Source organism: Dromiciops gliroides, chromosome 2, assembly GCF_019393635.1.
Source record: "Dromiciops gliroides isolate mDroGli1 chromosome 2, mDroGli1.pri, whole genome shotgun sequence".
Lineage (NCBI taxonomy): Eukaryota > Metazoa > Chordata > Mammalia > Microbiotheria > Microbiotheriidae > Dromiciops > Dromiciops gliroides.
This window is the reverse complement of record NC_057862.1, coordinates 608,794,519-608,812,394: the sequence shown is the minus strand read 5'-3', so window position 1 is coordinate 608,812,394 and position 17,876 is coordinate 608,794,519. Positions and strand designations below refer to the sequence as shown.

General features: G+C 40.3%; 1 protein-coding gene across 2 annotated transcripts in view; it reads left to right on the top strand.

The window, feature by feature from the left end:
- Window positions 1–314: 314 nt before the first annotated feature.
- The window catches only part of DYNC2LI1 (dynein cytoplasmic 2 light intermediate chain 1), a 33,898-nt gene continuing 16,336 nt past the window's right edge, over window positions 315–17,876 (top strand). For both annotated transcript variants that reach the window (XM_043989703.1, XM_043989702.1), the window contains exons 1-5: window positions 315–408; window positions 2,207–2,324; window positions 11,470–11,504; window positions 13,418–13,487; window positions 15,148–15,236. In XM_043989703.1, the coding sequence (XP_043845638.1) occupies window positions 401–408; window positions 2,207–2,324; window positions 11,470–11,504; window positions 13,418–13,487; window positions 15,148–15,236 (320 nt within the window). In that variant the 5' untranslated portion in view covers window positions 315–400. The remainder of the gene's footprint in view (window positions 409–2,206; window positions 2,325–11,469; window positions 11,505–13,417; window positions 13,488–15,147; window positions 15,237–17,876) is intronic.

The window sequence follows — 17,876 nt, the reverse complement described above, 5'->3', positions numbered from 1 at the left end:
CTTCTCTTCAACTTAGAGTCTGAGAGCACAGAGAAATGACTTGCCCCAAATCACATAGCCAGAATATGCCAGCGGAGGAATTTGAACCCAAATCTAACTAGCCATTTCCATCCAGGACCACACAGCCTCTGACCGTGACCATTACCATCTTAGAATAGTGCCCCCTGGCACTTCTCCGGGTCCCTCCCATTTCTCCAACCCAAGCTCACCCCCGGAATTGTAAGGTCTGAATAGCAGGGAATGTCCAGGAGAAGTCCGAGAACTACATTTCCCATGATGCCGTTCTTCCCCACGCCTCCTGCCCTAGCGGTGTCGCTGCCATGGCAAGCAGGAAGTTCGTCCCTTCCAGGCCCCCAGGCCGGACTCGGGGTTTAGCTTCAGCTCCTCTAGGGAGGCCGAGATGCCCAGGTATCACGGCCCGAGTCTGCCAGGGGAGAGCGAGGGGTGGACGGTCCGGATATCTGGAGGGTGGGGGAGGAGGAGGGAGCGGAGGAGGTCCCCTGGGAAGCTCACATGGATCCCACCTAGATCGAATGATCATCCCGGGAAGGGGCTCAGAAGCCCAGCCAATAATGCACGGTGACTGATGATGTATATAGTAAGCACTTAATCAGTGCTTGTGTCCTACCTGCTTGCTACGAGGAGGGGTTATTCATTTGGTTCTTTCCTTCTAGAGTTCTTCCTCTCTTCTCTCAGCCCTAACTCTCCCAGAGCAGTGAGAATCCCTTAAGTGAAAGGCGGGGGAGGGGAGGGGTGGGGAGGAGAGGGAAAACAGCAGTTAACTTTCTCAGAGACCACGCTAAGTCTGCCCAGGTTGTGCTCAGTGGAGAGAATAACCAGTTTTACCAAAATCCTCTATTAAGGTGCCCCGGAGTGATGCTTCCCCGGGCTGAAGAGGCCCGATTTCTTTAACTTTTCTTTCCAAATCTAATTTTACGAATCTCTAGTTTTCTTTCTGGATTACAGTCAGATCACATCATTTTAAAGCCAGTGACTTTAAAATCACTTCGTCCAGCAGTTCTTAAACTTTGGTCTCAGAACCCCTTTTGCACTCTTGTTTCGAGGGCCCCTCCAAAGAGCTTTTTTTTTTTTAATGAGGGTTATGTTTATAGCTATTTAGTATATTAAAAATTAAAACATCTTAGTATGATAATGAAAATAATTTTGGTCTCTCAGACCCCTTTTTAAAAGGATCCCTGGGGGACCCAGAGGTCCCTGGACCACATTTTGAAAACTGCTAATCTGTACCAAGTCCATCATTTTCCAGATGGAGAAATTGAATCTTAGAGAAACCAAGTGATTTGTCCAAGGTCACCCAGATTCTTAATGGCATTCAAGCCACAGTACTGTGGGATGATGATGACAGATAGATAGATAATCTATTAACCAGTCTATGCCAGAGACTGTTCTAAGCACTGGGGATACAAATACAAGAGAACAAGACAGTCCTTGCACTCAAAGAGTTTACATTCAAATAAAGGAAAACAACAGAGAAAGAAGAGTTGAAAAGCCATGGGGGGGGGGGGGGGGGAGGCGGAGATTACTCTTGTGGCACAGTGGTTTGGAGCTGATTCATAGGAAGTTAGGGACAACTTTCCACTACACTTCAGCATTTCTAGCCTCTTTTGCTACTTTTTTTCTTTGTGACCCTGAACCAAACCCACATTTTTAAAACCTAACTTTGCTAAGGGAATACAGAAATATATATTGTACTCTACCAACCCAAATGGCATCTTATTTCCTTTCTCTGAGCTTTTGCCTAGGCTGTGCTTGCCTGAAATGTCCTCCCTCTTCAACTCTACAACTTTTGAATCTATAGCTTCCTTTGAGGATCTGCTTATATGCTATCTCTGTTGGAAAGCCTTTCTTTGTACTCTTCTTCTTCAAATTATGTTATATATTCTTACCTATTTACACGTTACATCCCTCAAATATAATGTGAATTCTTCTAGTCCCTTGAAGAGTTTCCTCTTTCATTTTGTCTTTGTATTTCCAGGACCTAGCACAGTGCCATACACGTAGTAGGTCCTTCATAAAGACTTGTTGGTTTGGATTGTATATACTGTAAGGATCTGTGTAGCTTTCTGAGTTATTGTATCTGCTTTTTATAGGCTTTTCTGTCATATTAATTGTCCTAATTAACTTATTGAAGTAAACACTTGAAAAGATTTCCTTTTCCTGACATTTGTCTCTCTGACACACACAGTGATACACTCTGTGAAATTGCAAAAGCCAAAGTGGAGAAGAGAGAAATTTCTGAAAATGGTGGAGATGGAATAGAAGTCTGTGAAAAATCCGTATTCTTCATTGGCAGCAAAAATGGGGTAATATGTGTGGCTTCCTACTGTACTTTCAATTACTGTTTTATTTGAAAATCGCTATGAAAATTCTTTAGCTTTGTTAGAAGTTTGGTCACTGAAACTTCCTATGTAATTCGATGACTAAAATGATTTTGTTTAAAGATTGCTTCTAAAACTGAAATAATTACTTAAATAATACTTAATAATGTATCTACTTAAATAATTTATCTACTAATGCCATTGACCTTGGCCCTCCCTTCACCGCTGCAGATCACAATCCATCCAGGCCTTCTCAAACATGCTGAAGACCTTCTTCCAACTCTTTTCATATTAAGCAGGTGTAGGTGCAGCCTTTGGGCTTCCTATCTGTTATCATTCACTTTAGCCACGAGCCAGGTCCATCTCTTTGTCCAGCCAGACATTTCAGGGATGGTATCTGTTATGCCATTTTTTGTATACAAGTCTTTGGGAATATGATACTTGTGCCTACCAAAACCTTATTCCATTGCCTTTTTTTTTACATTTAATTTTTATTTTCATTTGTCCCAATTATATATTTTTTATTTTTGTGCAGGGCAATGAGGGTTAAGTGACTTGCCCAGGGTCACACAGCTAGTAAGTGTCAAGTGTCTGAGGCCAGATTTGAACTCAGGTACTCCTGAATCCAGGGCAGGTGCTTTATCCACTACACCACCTAGCTGCCCCCGCCAATTACATTTAAACCAAATTTTTTAAACATTCTTTTTCTAAATTTTGAGTTCCAACTCAAAACAATTTTTAAATGAATGTTTTAAAGTGTCTTTACATATAACTGGGGAAAAATAAAATATTATTTAAAAAATTTTTGAATTCCCAGTTCTCTCCTTCCCTTCCTTTCCTCCCTTCTCCTTAAGAAGGCAAGCAGTTTGATATAGATTATATATGTGCAGTCATACAAAACATTTCTGTATTAGCAAGTTGAAAAAGAAAACACAGACCAAACTAGAATAATAAAGAAAGTATAAAAAAGTATGTTTCAATCTGCATTCAGATTCCATCAGTTCTTTCTCTGGAGGTGGATAGCATTTTTCATCATAAGTCCTTCAGAATTGTTTTGGATCATGGTATTGCTGACAATAGTTAAGTCATTCACAGTTGATTATCACAGTATAATATTTCTATTGCTACATACAGTGTTCTCCTGTTTCTACTCATTTCATTTTGTATCAGTTCATGTAAGTCTTCTCAGGCCTTTCTGAAAGCATCCTGTTTATCATTTCTTATAGCACAATAGGATAACATTACAATTACATACCACAACTTGTTCACCCATTCCCCAATTGTTGCATTGCCCTTTTTTCAAACCCTTCGGGGTTTTTTGTTTGTTTGTTTTGTGTGTGGGGGGGGGCAGTTGGGGTTAAGTGACTTGCCCAGGGTCACACAGCTAGTAAGTGTTAAGTGTCTGAGGTCGGATTTGAACTCAGGTACTCCTGAATCCAGGGCCGGTGCTCTATCCACTGCGCCATCTAGCTGCTCCTCAAACCCTTCGTTTTGACTAGGCCCATTGAATTGATCCATCAGTGCATAAATGTTAAGTAATAAGTCAGACAGTACTGACTTTGTGCCAGACATTTTACCAACACTGCAGAATGATCATAGGCTGAGCCCAGAGTTGAATAGGAGGAGAGGAGGCTTGACTCAATTTGGGAAGTTGTGCATCACATGCAGTGATTGATTATAAGAAGCTTCCTGAAACAAAAGTCAGAATTTTTAGTACTGATATTCTCTCAGAGAAGCAGCAGCATGAAGGAGTGGGTCGTGAGCTGGCCTCGGAGTCAGAGAGATCCGAGTGCTAGGCCTGCTTCGGACACGTCATTGCGGTGTGACCAGGGACATGACTCCATGTCTTAGCATGGGCGGACCTCTCTCCCACTCTGACCTGGAGGGAAGGCCCAGGTTTGCCTCAGTGGAGACCAGACTCTTTTCAGGAGGCAGGCATATGCATCCACATAGGACATTTCCTCCATCTCATGTAGATGAGCAGCCGTTCTGCCTCTTCCCTTCTTAGAGTCTTAGGCCCCAGGACATGACTTGCCAGGGTCTGACCCAGGGCCGGAATGGGTTGAAGAAGGGGGCTTAAGCCCAGGTTTTTCTAACTCTGGAGCTGCCTCTCTAGGAGTTCACTGCATAGAGCAGGGGGATCCCGCTGGCCGGTGAAGCCTGTGATCCTTTTCTCAGAATTAAATTTCCAAATGCATAAAACAGAAATGCTTAGAACGTCAAAGAAAACCCATTGCATTGAAATAGTTATCGAAAGTTTTTTAAAAGCAAATTCACAAACTATAGGTTTGTGAAATCACAGATTAAAGCTTTCTCTTTCTCATCCCTCCCCCCCTCCCATTTTAACAGTCATGCTGGAAATCAGAGAATTCCACAATCCCTCAAAACACAAAACTCCTGGTCACCCAAAGAACAGTAGAGAGTCTTAGTATATATATATAAGTCTTAGTGTGTGTGTATATATATATATATATATATATATATATATATATATATATATATATATATATATATATATATAGCACAAGATGTTCCAGTTAGAAAGCATTTCATTGTAGTACTTTGAGTTGATGCCGCTAGGCTTGAATCCCTCTTAAATATTGTCTGGAGAATTTGCAAATTCCTGTCTCCAGCCTCAGCTCCTCTTCCAAGCTCTAGATTTATCTTTCTCTGGCATAACTGCCCTGTTTGTGTCCCTAATGCCTCAAACGGAACTTCTTATCCTTCTGCCAAAACCTGCTTTTCTTCTCCTCTTCTTACCAGCACTACTTACTGCCCTCATAGGCCCCAGACCTCAGAACTCACTTTGATCCCTTCTGCCTGATCTGCCACATCCAGCCAGTGGCATATCTGTAATTTCTACCTCTCTAAGCTTGTTTTTACTCACTTTTCTAGCCCTGTCCCTAACTACTTCCCTTCTTATACTGCCCGGTAGCCAAACTGTACTACTTGTCTTTCCCTAACCATGCCCTCCTTTTCAACTTTCCCTAGAGTGCCCTGTCCCTCTCTGATCCTCCTTTTGAAAGTCCTTTTTTTTTTTTTGGTGAGGCAATTGGGGTTAAGTGACTTGCCCAGGGTCACACAGCTAGTAAGTGTCAAGTGTCTGAGGCTGGATTTGAACTCAGTTCCTCCCGAATCCACAGCCAGTGCTCTATCCACTGCACCACCTAGCTGCCCCTCTCCTTTTGAAATACCAACCACATTTGTTCATGTAGGGTTCGAATCTGCTCTCTTCTCTGGGAAACCTTTCTCAAGTCTTCCATCTCTAAGAAATGTTTCCTTTCTGCGTGTGCTTCTGTGACTGTTTTGGTAACTTATTGCTTCCTGTCTTATGTCGTAGTGCTTGTGTGTGTGTGTGTGTGTTTGTGTTCCCCTGTGAGATAATGTGAGGATGAGGACTAACATTGTGTTCATCTTTATATCCCCTAAAAGTACTTAGAACAATGTCCTGTGCAGGGAAAGAGCTTGATAAATATTTAACAAAAGAAATTAAATATACTTTGGCCACCTGCTAGGGTGCAGAAATAGCTTATTTATACAGGATGCTTTTTCTAATAGTATTGTATGAGATGGGATTTTATTTAAACTATAAGACTACAAATGTTTTATTCCAATTCAATGTGTTTGTCTAGGCCTATGACAAATACCTATTGGAAACTGAGAATACTATGCAGGAGAACATTGTATTGTACATTGTCCACAGTGTAATCTTTCATGAATTGTGCATGGTTTGGATTACCATTTCAATGTTCCGAAAATTCGAATTTCATCCTTTACTCAAGGGTGAAGTGTTAAAGATGTCAAAATTAACATCAGCTTTTAGAAACAACTTTGGTAGAAGTTTTAGATATATTCAAGTGGCAAGATCCAAGGCAATGATGAAATTATTTTATTTTAATTTTATTCCTGGGGATGTCTGATGAATTAGTTATCAATGATCCCTCTCTTATTCCTAGGAATAGGATCATAATTGGGTATTAGGCCACTTAGAATTCAGTAACTCCTTTCTTCTCTAGCTCCAAGTTTGAGAAAATAGTACTATAGTTTATTTTTAAATTATAATTTAATTAAAATCTTAAATGGTAGGAAGGTCAGATATCCTTAGTATTAAATATTTTGATGGTAACCATGCAACTGACTCATCTGAATATTTTTTACTTAAAAGCTTTACTTAGAGCTCATATGATGAACAAAAGTTTCTTGATTAGTTTTTAATTTTGGTATTCAGTATGGCAATTCATTTAACAGTGCTTTTTGAATACATTATAATATACAAGGAACTGCTAGATATTTGTAGATACCAAGGTAATTAAGATAACAGTTCCTGCTCTTGTGGGCCTTAACTGTCCACATTTGGATCCCAGATTCTTTCTATAATATCCCCTTTAAGTGGACATTGAACTTCTACTTAAAGACCTTTAATGATGGCAAACCCACCTCCCAAGGTAGCTCATCCCCCTTTTGGACAGCACAAGTTGTTCAGAAGTTTTTCCTTACCTCAAAACAAAATCTACCTGTCTGTAACTTGTATACTCACCATTCTTAGGTCTGCCTTCTGAGGTCTAGCAGAATAAATCTAGTCTCTTCTACACAGGGTAATTTTTCAGAGTCTTGAAGACATGTATCATGTCCTCCTTAAGTCTTCTCTTTACCACAATGAACAGGTCTAGTTCCTCAACCAATCTTTCAACGTCAGTGTTCTTTAATTCTCTCATCTTTCAGATGACCTCTTTCTGGATTCACTCCAGCTTATCTATCTTTTTTAAAAATGTAGTGCCTAGGGGCAGCTAGGTGGCACAGTGGATAGAGCACTGGCCCTGGATTCAGGAGGACCTGAGTTCAAATCCAGCCTCAGATACTTGACACTTACTAGCCGTGTGACCCTGGGCAAGTCACTTAACCCCAATTGCCTCACTAAAAAAAAAAAAAATTAAAAAAAAAATTAAGTAGCTCCTCTATTTCTTTCACAACCATTTTTGCTTGTGTAGTCAGAATTTCATTCTTAGGTTTCCTATTGCTCCTGGTCTGACTTCCCCTAAAAACAATGTGCTCACTAAATTTGACCTGTCCTTTTTTCTGAACTCTTTGAAATCTACTCTCCTCAAATCTAGGGTTGATGTCAGACTGCCTGGTTTTTCTTTTCTCTGTTTATGACTGAATGGTTACTTGCCCTTCACATCTCTATCATTACTACTTAAGCAACCACTTTCTCCTTGTTGGGCAGAATTAAGTTGACCATAGCCAGTTTCCCTCAGTCATTTGAAGTAAGAAATGATCATTAAGGCAAATCATCGCTTTTATCAGTGGCAGGCAGAGCTTTAGATGTCCAGAGAATTGAAACCCCCTATTTTCATGCTTTAAGGCTCTGAGTGGAGGCAATTTATTTTGTATTTGGGAGGATGGCCCTGGAGAATAGGACTGAATCCTGAGCAAAGATCTCTAGACAGATACTGGATTGAGTATGAGTGAGATGAACAGGAAAATTCTGAACCCTGGACTCATCTTACTGAAGTAGTGGGATGATGTAGCAGGGAGAGTGATGAACATGAGGTCAAGAGAGGCCTGGTGGCATATCCTGCCACTGGCCCTTAGGACCTTCATTTCTCGGAACCTCAGGTTATTCATCTCTAAAATGGGAATAATGCCTCACACTATTTTTGTGAGGCTTAAATGCTGTGATGATGTAAAGTGCTTTGCAAATGGTAAAATGTTATATAATGTAAGTGGCTAAAATTAGCCTCAGTTGCCCCTAACAGGCCACCTCCCCCAGCATGACTGCTCTCCCTGAAACCGCCCCAGATAAGCCTTGCATGCCCACACGCAAGCCCATGTGCACGAAAGGCCTCAGGCAGCCAGCTTCCTCTGCCCAGCCCTCAGTTCTGGGCACACCTGCATGAAGTTTGCGTGCCCTGGCCCACGTTGGACCTGGCCCTGGGGGTGCCAGCCAATTAGCTTGGTGTGTGTGTGAGGGGCTTGGCCCCAGGTTCCCAATGAGAGAGGTCTTTTATATACCGGGGAAGTTAGTCGGTGAGAGGGATGCTACAGAGACAGATGGAGAAAGGAACAGAGCAGTGAAAGCAGAGTCCTGAGAAAGAGGACTGGAGAGCGGGCGCAGCTGACAGTGAAAGGGAAGACTGAGAAAGGGGGCAGTTGCAGAGGACTGAAGGAGAGACATAGAGTGAGTCATGGCTGCAGCAGTGGAGCGGCCAGCATACCCACAGGCGAGAGACGTGGGAGGAGATTTCACGGCAACAGGGAAAACGTTAAAACGCAGTCAGGTCATATTTTTCTTTGTCTTTTTTCCTAAGTTTATTCACCTCAGTAAGCCCTGTTTTTGTAATTAAATTGAAAAAAGGTTTTTGCTTATCAGTCTGGGAGAAGCAGTTAGGGGATTTTTTTAAATGGCCCTTACAGACTGGCTTAGGCAACTAATAGCCAGCTAATTACAGCTAAGGCAGTTATATTTTTTACAGAATGGTGACTGTGGCAGGACTTACGGGCCAGTTATAAATTTACAAATTAGATTACAAAGCAGTTAATTTTTTTTACAATAATGTAATGTATTATTATCAAAATTATATTATTGATTATAGTATAGTTATATTGAGGACTTATTGAACATCCGCATACAGAGAATAATTACCAATGGGTTGTCAACTTGGAAAAGGTCTGCAGTGGTGCCCCAAAAGAGCAGGAATCTTGATCATCTCTGTATCTACAAATATCTAGCAGTTCCTCGCATATTAGAGGTATTCAGTAAAGCATTGCTAAGTAAATTGACATACTGAATGCCAAAATTAGGAACTAATCAAGAAATTGGCCCTTTGCTGCTTTAACATTTTTATTGTTGACTCGAATAAAGGCACAGATGGCACGCTTATCAAATTTGCAGCTGATGCCAAACTGGGAGCAATAGCTGACCCAATGGGTAACTCAACCAAGATTCAGAGGGATCTCTACAGGCTAGAGTGCTGGACCAAATCCCATAAGCTGAAGTTGAATCGGGATAACTGTAAAGTCTTCTGCTTGGATTTTTAATAATTGCTCTTACAAGTCCAAACGGTAGCGACATAGCCAGACAGCAGTTCTTCTGGGGGGTTTATTGGATTGAAAGATGAATGTGAGTCAGCAGTTTGGTGTGGCAGCCAAGAAAGCTAGTTTGAGAGCCATGGCTTCCAGAAAGAAGGGGGTGATGGTCCTGCACACCGGTGCAGTTGTGTTCAGGGATGGCTTCTACATTTTAGGAAAGACCTTGAAAAGCGGGAAATACCTAGAGGAGGGCAGCCAGAATGGGGAAGGGCCTCAATGCCATCCCGTAAGACAGTCAGCTGAAGGAACTGGGACTTTTTACCCTGAGTGAACTCTTTCCCAAAATAGAGGGACATGTCAGATTAAGTTTGGCTTTCTCCTCTCTCTTGCAAACTCTTTAGACAGACTGTTTACTCACCACCAAGGTTCCCAGAATTTCTACTCCAGCAACCAATTTATCTCTCTTGCTAAGAACTAGATTGGGAATAGAATTTCCCCTTGTTTCCTACACCTTTTTGAGATAAAATCATCATCCAGGCAAATCAAGAACGTATCAGCTCTTTGTGGCCTTTGGCCTGTAGCAGATCACCAGGATACCAGCCACTGTGCCGGCCTGGTGATTCTTCTTCCCAAACTCCTCACATCTTCCCTGTTTTTGTCTGGATGGGCTAGATTCTATTTCCTGTAGCTCTGTTTCTAGCTCCAGCCTTTTCCATCATGCTTCCCTACTCTGATTCCTGGATTTCCTCACATAAGTGTATCTTCTGAACATACAAGTTTATTCCATACCTTCCTTTTACTTATAAGGCTTCTTTCAAAGTTGACAACCATATTCCACTGATGGATCTCATCCCACCAGGTCAGTAATAACAGTGTCAACTAGCAAAGCCAGACATGGCTTCCTGAGGCACTCACTGCACTAGAGATTTTCTTGATTAGCTCCTTTTTTGGCATTTGGTTTCCTGTCAACTCCTGACCATTGCAACTGCTCCTGTTTCTATTTTGTAGCTGTTCTCCAGCCCCCTAATTGGAGGGAGGGGGACATGGCAAGGGTATGTGTGTGTGTGTGTGTGCATGCACACACAGGGGCAATTTTCTCCCCTCCCCTTTCCCTTTCAGGTGAAAGCCCATTCGGTTAGATTTGCAAGACACCAAATAAATTGGGTGCCAACCTTCATTGGTAATGGGAGTTTCCTCATCTGGGAGAGCTGCTGCCTAAGCCAGTGAAATCACAAGTCTGCTCTAGTCCTGTAGGTGGAGTAACCCTTAGATCCTTAAATAGTAAAATAGGATTTGACATTTCTCATAATGTCATCATATGTTTGGGGCAAAATTCCAGTTACATTAAAAAAAAGTTCCATTCATTTTGAAAATTCAAAATTCTTTTTGAATTGAAAAGTCAGACAAATTCATGTTTTAGAACTGAAAGACACCTAGACAAGTATTCTGTTCAGTCATAGGTGAGAAAGATGAGTCCTAGAGGTGAAATGACTCGCCTGTCCATGGTTACAGTCCTGGCTGTCGGCAGAACCCAGACTAGTGCTCACTCACATCTAGTTCTCAGCCCAGGGCTTAGTCTCTGCCATTGTGTGAGAGAAAGAAATGAAAGTTTGTGTTGTGCTAGAACCAAAAGAGCAGAAAAAGATTTGGCCATACATACTCCAGCATCTGAAACTTGCTTGTTTTGTACGTCCTTGCAGTTTTGGCCTTGTTATTATTTTATACTTTCTCTTTGTTTACATTTCAATAACTGGAATAAGAATTTTGTGGAAACCAGTAATCATTAGCTTTTCTAGTAATTAGCATCACTGAATCGATGGGAAATATAAAGCAGCTGTCAAATTGACCACTAATATAATGTGAGATTTGCTGTTACTTGTCATCTTCAGGACTCTCCAATTACAGTAATAGCAGTGTACTTGTACTCTGATGGAAAGTTGACAGTTAACTTTTCCTACTTAGCAAACCTAAGAACAATTATAAAAGTTTTCAGGGACTTTCCCATTTTTCATTAATAAAAATATCTGGAGCCAAAGATGTGAATAATTATATCAATTTTGCTTTGGGATGATATTAAACATCTTTTTTTTTTAATTTCTAGGGCAAGACTACTATTATTCTAAGATGTCTTGACAGGTATGTCTCAACCTTTTATAAAGTGTTATTATATAGGTCAGTTTGAGGCCTAAATGATATGATAAGACTACTACTTACAGGGGGCAGCTAGGTGGTGCAGTGGATAAAGCACTGGCCCTGGATTCAGGAGGCCCTGAGTTCAAATCTAGCCTCAGACACTTGATACTTACTAGCTGTGTGACCCTGGGCAAGTCACTTAATCCTCATTGCCCTACAAAAAGAAAAAAGATTACTACTGATACACAAATACAAAGTCCTTTCCATAGTTTACTTTTCACAACAACCCTTGAAAGCCCTTGGAAAGGCATATTAATCAGCATGGAATGGCCTGTTTCCTTGTCCTGTCTTGTCTCCAAGGAAGTTTTCCATCCCCTTGCTAAGGCTCCACTCTGATTACATGAATATGTTATAGGAATGACCCATTTTTGCCATGGCATGTTGAAGTTATTTCTATTCCATGTTTTTCATGATCATCACAATGTTTATTGTGCATGATTTATCATTTGGTATATTCTGAAGCAAGCCACTGCTCCTCAAATTACAGTTGTACCATTCACTATCAGTGTTTTCAGTGAAGCCTTAAGCTCTGGAGCTGGGATTTCATCAGTGTAAGAAACTCCCATTGTGTTCCTTTCACCAATCTAGCCTGGCAGTTGGTCTACAGTTTGGTCTTAGAGAATTATTTGGGGGCACCCATGGTCACAGATCTAGTATGTGTCAGAGGTAGCACTTGAACTCAGATTTTCCTCACTGCAAGATGGGCCCAATCTCAATGGTATGTCCCTTAATATCTTCCTAGTGGCTACTGGCCATCTGTACAACAGCAGACGATTAGAAATTACGATTGCCTTCTTCATTCTGCTAAACCAGTGTTAGTATATAGTTATCTCTTTTTAATTTCAGTATCTCTTTTTTCAACAAGATGTTACAGTGGGCAGCATTTGGTCTTGGGCATCTAGGGTTGAACAATACTATCCATTTTTAAAATATTCTTGAAGTTTGTATGTAGGGAACCTTGCCTTTGTATGACTCCTTTCACCCAAAGATTATTTGCTTGGAAAGAATCATGTGAAGTAGCATTTGCCTCATGTTTCAAATACTATTAAGCATGTCTCTCTTCAGTACAAATGTGACACGTATATTTTTTTTCTTTTAGGCAATCGGTATAATTACTTTCCTATCATCTAAAGTGACATTGTTTTAAGAACTATGAGCTTATACAGAATACTTTAAGACCTAAAAATCCTTCATGTAGAAAATCCCTAAGATGGAGCTTTAAAATCTCATTCATAAATTATGTATTTTAATTATATTTTAATTAATTTTTAGACAGGCTATATGGGATAGTGGAATAAAGAGCCAACCTTGGAGATGAGAAGACAGGAGACAGGAAGTCCTATAGGTGAAACAATACTAGCTATATGGCTTTGAGCAAGTCCCTTGATTTTATTATGGAGTTGCCTGGGGCGCTGAGATGATAAGTTAATATATAATTTACTGGTCTGCATTATTGGAAAAGGGTTCCATTTTAGGAATTCCCCACACCAACAAAATCACAGGTTTAGATTTTTTTAAAAAATTTATGTTTATGTGTGTGTGTGTGTTCCGTTTCCTCATCTGTAAAATGAGCTGGAGAAGGAAATAACAAACTACTCCAGTATCTTTGCCAAGAAAACCCCAAATGGGGTCATGGAGAGTCTGAAATGACTGAAACAACTAAACAACAACAACAACTACAAGCACATGCGCTCACACACACACACATACACGCAATCCTTGTCTGTATAACACAATCTTTGCTTTCCTTACTGTTGATTCAAGCTTCCAGAAAAACATGATAAAAAACTAAGCCAATTAAATTGGGATCTGTTTCACGTTAAGGAGGTGTAACCCAACCTGTCTTTGTTGAACAGAGATGAGCCACCAAAACCAACCTTAGCCTTGGAGTACACTTATGGAAGAAGAACAAAAGGGCACAACACAGTAAGTGTCCTCAAGAATGACTTGGTTTGTTGGTTGGCACAGCACTGATCACGGTAACTTTGTTTTTCCAGTGTCCTTCTTCCTGTCAGTCTGTCAACAGGCATGTGTGTGAAGAGCGCTAATTGTACATTCTAGCGCTCTCTTGGTACATGTCTTCTGTCGGCTTCTGTTACACCCCGGCTGGGAGGCAGCCATAGGAGGCTGGGACAATATTTTAGTTTCTGCTTTATTGTGTCTTGACTGTGAGGATCGAATTCATTTGGTCATTTGATCGTGTATTTCTCTGGCATATAAAGAATTTCTTTGGTCTACTGTGACTCCCACAAATGAGAAAATTATTGTGAATTATCATCTGTCTCCCAAAGGAACTACTGAAGATGTTATGTGAGCCATGTTATATTTATAAAAATGTGCTGCATACATAAAAATATAAAAATCTGCATTTTGAGTATCAGATGCCAAAGTCAGTAATAAAGCTCTTACTTTCTGTAGATCTTTTGTTTTGCCTTGCTTCCCTTTAACTGTGTCAGGTGATAAAGATTTAGGAATAACTCTGGATCAAGGCAAGGAAAATAACCTGGAATGAAACCTAAGAAAAAATATGCAGATGTAGGTTGGGGGAAGGGGAATCTGAATCATATAACTCACAAGGATCATGGACCATCTTTTTGTCCTGAATCTCTTGAGTGAGTTTTAAATCATATATTCAGGTATAGGAAAGAATTTTAAGATTTCAAATAGCAAACAGTACATTAAAAGAGAAGCCTTCCAATGGGGAAAAAGAGAGAAGTCTTTTATCAGTCTGTAATAGCATACCAATAAGGGACCGATTTAATAGTGAGGAGTTGTTGCATCAGTGACCATCAGCCTTTACCCAAATTGTTACTTGCCTCATAAAGGCCTATACTGATTGTTCTTACCTAACTTCCCAGGGCTGGAGAGAGGGACAGGGAAGCTGGTAGAGATTACTAGGGGCGGGCAGGCCTACTGTGTTACATATATTTTTGTCTTTCTTGGTAGTATTGTGATTTGTCATTTGTTTTTGATATCCATTGTAAAATTGGTGAATTTCAAAGAAAATAAAAATGATATACAAAACTCTGTCAGTTATCAGCCAATATAGATTGTAATCAAACAGAATATATTTTAATATAATTCTTAACAAAATCAGTTATGAATAATGTGAACTTGTGTCATGAACTGAGTTTCCAAGTGTTTTTCACTTTGTATGGATCTTACCTTCTGTTTTTCAATGATGTGGCAGGCAGTTCTATCTGATGGTGTATAGTCAATATTTCCTTGCATCAATTGTTTATAAATCTTGCTTTTTTAGGAATAAAGTCACAATTTGGGAACTTGGAGTATACATTTTTGTTATTATTGTAAAGGATGTATTTTAGTTCATTCTTTAATTACAAAAGGTTAAAATAGCCAACATATAGATTTTTACCAAATATATAATTTGCTTTAATGGTTATATATTTTTAAAAATTTTCAAGTAAACAAAGTATCATGGCAAAATTATAAAAAAAAATTTTAATTCATTTGAAAAATGTATGTGATTGTTATTGGTTAGCTTGCCATGAAGTGTTGGAAACATCTCTTTCTTTTTGAGAAATGCAAGTTTAGTAATATGAAGGAAATGTTCCCTTTTTTCCAGCCTAAAGACATTGCTCATTTTTGGGAATTGGGTGGAGGAACCTCTTTATTGGACTTAATCAGCATCCCAATAACCAATGAGACTTTGCGGTAAGTGAAGCACCCATGGGACGTAGAGGTTGGTCTGAAATGGCTAACAGTCAGTAAAGCCTCAGGGATTAGAGAGTGCATGTCCGTATACTTTTATAAGCAACTTTTATTATAATATGTATTTTGTGTTTGCTGCAGTTTGGGGGGATTTTTTTATTTGTATTTTTGTATTTGTATTTCCTCGTTGACAGTGCCTATTAAACTAGTATGTTCACAATGGCCGGCATTGCTTTGGTCCTGACTCTCTGGGAGAGTGGCATTCCCGCTGTCTCATGTGCTGTATGTAAATAAGCCCATGAAACAGAACAACACGGCAAGTGACATGTAGGGGAGATTTCACAAATTCATCTGAAAAGCACCTTTTTCCAAATCTTAATCCACAGTGAGCCAACTCAAACCTTTGGGCTTTGTCTTTAGCTGGAGTTTGTGGGTCTCTGGCTTCTAAATGATCTGAGCTGGGACAAAAACTGTCACAAGCAAGAGAAGGCAGTCCCTGGTGGAGGGGAGGGGGGAAATGGAGGTTTCTTATTTATTTGCTGACAGTAAGCAAATAGGATTTTAAAACAAAACTCTCAAAACCCACTCGTGATTGTGGTTGTGTTCCCTGAAAATCATTGCCACACGTTGGTCAAATGAAATGTGACCTTTCACAGTGTCTTTGGGAACTCATCCTAGCCAACAAAAACAAGTTTTCAAAAACTGCATTATCATCGTCTTGTCAGAGTCAGTGTAAACTGTTGCTACCACCGTGAGCTGGTAGATCTGCACAAGCACAGCAATGGAACTTGAGCAGTTTGTCTGGTGATTTTGTCCACGTAGACAGCTGCATTTTCCATATTCTCTGATTCTGACCTAATTAAGTCCTCTGCGTGCTACCAGTTTCCAAGGTAATCGGATAGCCTGCTTTCTTTACTTGTAAGGAACCGGGGGTGTTCCGGTTCAACACCCCTGGTCCAGGCCCTCATGACCTCATGCCTGGGCTACTGCAATAGCCTTGTAAGTGGTCTCCCTGCTTCAAGTCTCTCCTACTCCAATCCATCCTCCACGTAGCTGGCAGTGTGGTCTGACTATCCCAGCCTCCCACCGGCTCCTTGTACCTCCAGGATCCCTTGTAAATTCCCTTACTTGGGATTTAAAGCTCTTCCAAACCTGGCTCCTTCCCGTCTGTGATTCTTACACTTGACTCCCTGTCATACATTTTATGACACAACCAGAGTGGCCATGGGGTTGTTCCTCACGCAGGATATTCTTACTCCTATCTACACACCTTTGCCCCGGCTGTCCCGAGTCTGGAATGCTCTCCTTACCCCACTTCTCCCTCTTAGAATCTCTGGCCCTACCTCCTGAAAGAGGCTTTTCCCAGTCTTCCCAGGTGGTAGAGCCTTACCCTCAAAGGCTTCCTGCCACTTCAGGCAGTATATATGTCTACATGAGTAAGTACCTGTGTATTTCAATATATAGGCATATTGGTGGCGCAGTGCATAGAGTGCTGGGCCTGGTGTCAGAAAGACTCATCTTCCTGAGTTTAAATCTGGTCTCAGACACTTACTGGCTCTGTGACACTGGGCAGGTAACTTAACCCTGTTTGCTTCAATTTCCTTATCTGTAAAATGAGCTGGATAAGGAAATGGCCAACCACTCTAGTTTCTTTGCCAAGAAAACTCCAAAAGGGGTCCCAGCGAGTTGGACATGACTAAAAAAATGACTGAACCACGATAGCAATACATACATATACATTGTCACCTCTTCCATTAGAGGCATATATGAGAAAATTTGACATCACACACAGTATTCCACGTTTAAGGTCCTTGAGGTCAGGTACCATCTTTTTCTTTTACTATATATCCTCAGTGTTTGGCACATACTAAGTGTGTGATAAATACTTGTCAGTTGATTGGTTTGGTTTGCTAATTTTTCAAAGGCTTTTGTGGCCAGAATCAGCTTGGCAAAATTGGTTTCTTGTGCTGGACAAGACCTAGTCTGAGAAGCAGTCTTGCCAAGTTTTTACTGACATAGCATATCTTGTAAATAAATGGTCGGTCATAGATCAACTCTAGACATTCCAGAGACATGAAATATTCATAATAGAATGTTTCCTGCTGTTTTCTTCCTTGTTTTTTTAATGTGTTTTTTCTCAATTACATATAAACAAAAATGTTTAATATTTGGGTTTTTTTGTTTTGTTTTGTTTTTTCGGTGGGTTGGGCAATGAGGGTTAAGTGACTTGCCCAAGGTCACACAGCTAGTAAGTGTTAAGTGTCTGAGGCCAGATTTGAACTCAGGTCCTCTTGAATCCAGGGCTGGTACTCTATCCACTGTGCCACCTAGCTGCCCCAACATTTGTTTTTAAACATTTTGAGTTCCAAATTCTCAACTTCCCTTCCCTCTCCATTCCTCAAGAAGGCAAGCAATTTGTTATAGATTATACATGTGTAGTCATAGAAAACATTTCCATATTAGCCATGTTGCTAAAGAAAATGCAGACCAAAAAATAATAATAATGAAGTTTTTTTAAAAAAAATATGTTCAGTCTTCATTCAGACTACATCATTTCTTTCTCTGGAGCTGGATAGCATTTTTCATCATAAATGCTTCAGAATTGTCTTAGATCATTATATTGCCCAGAGAAGCTAAGTCATA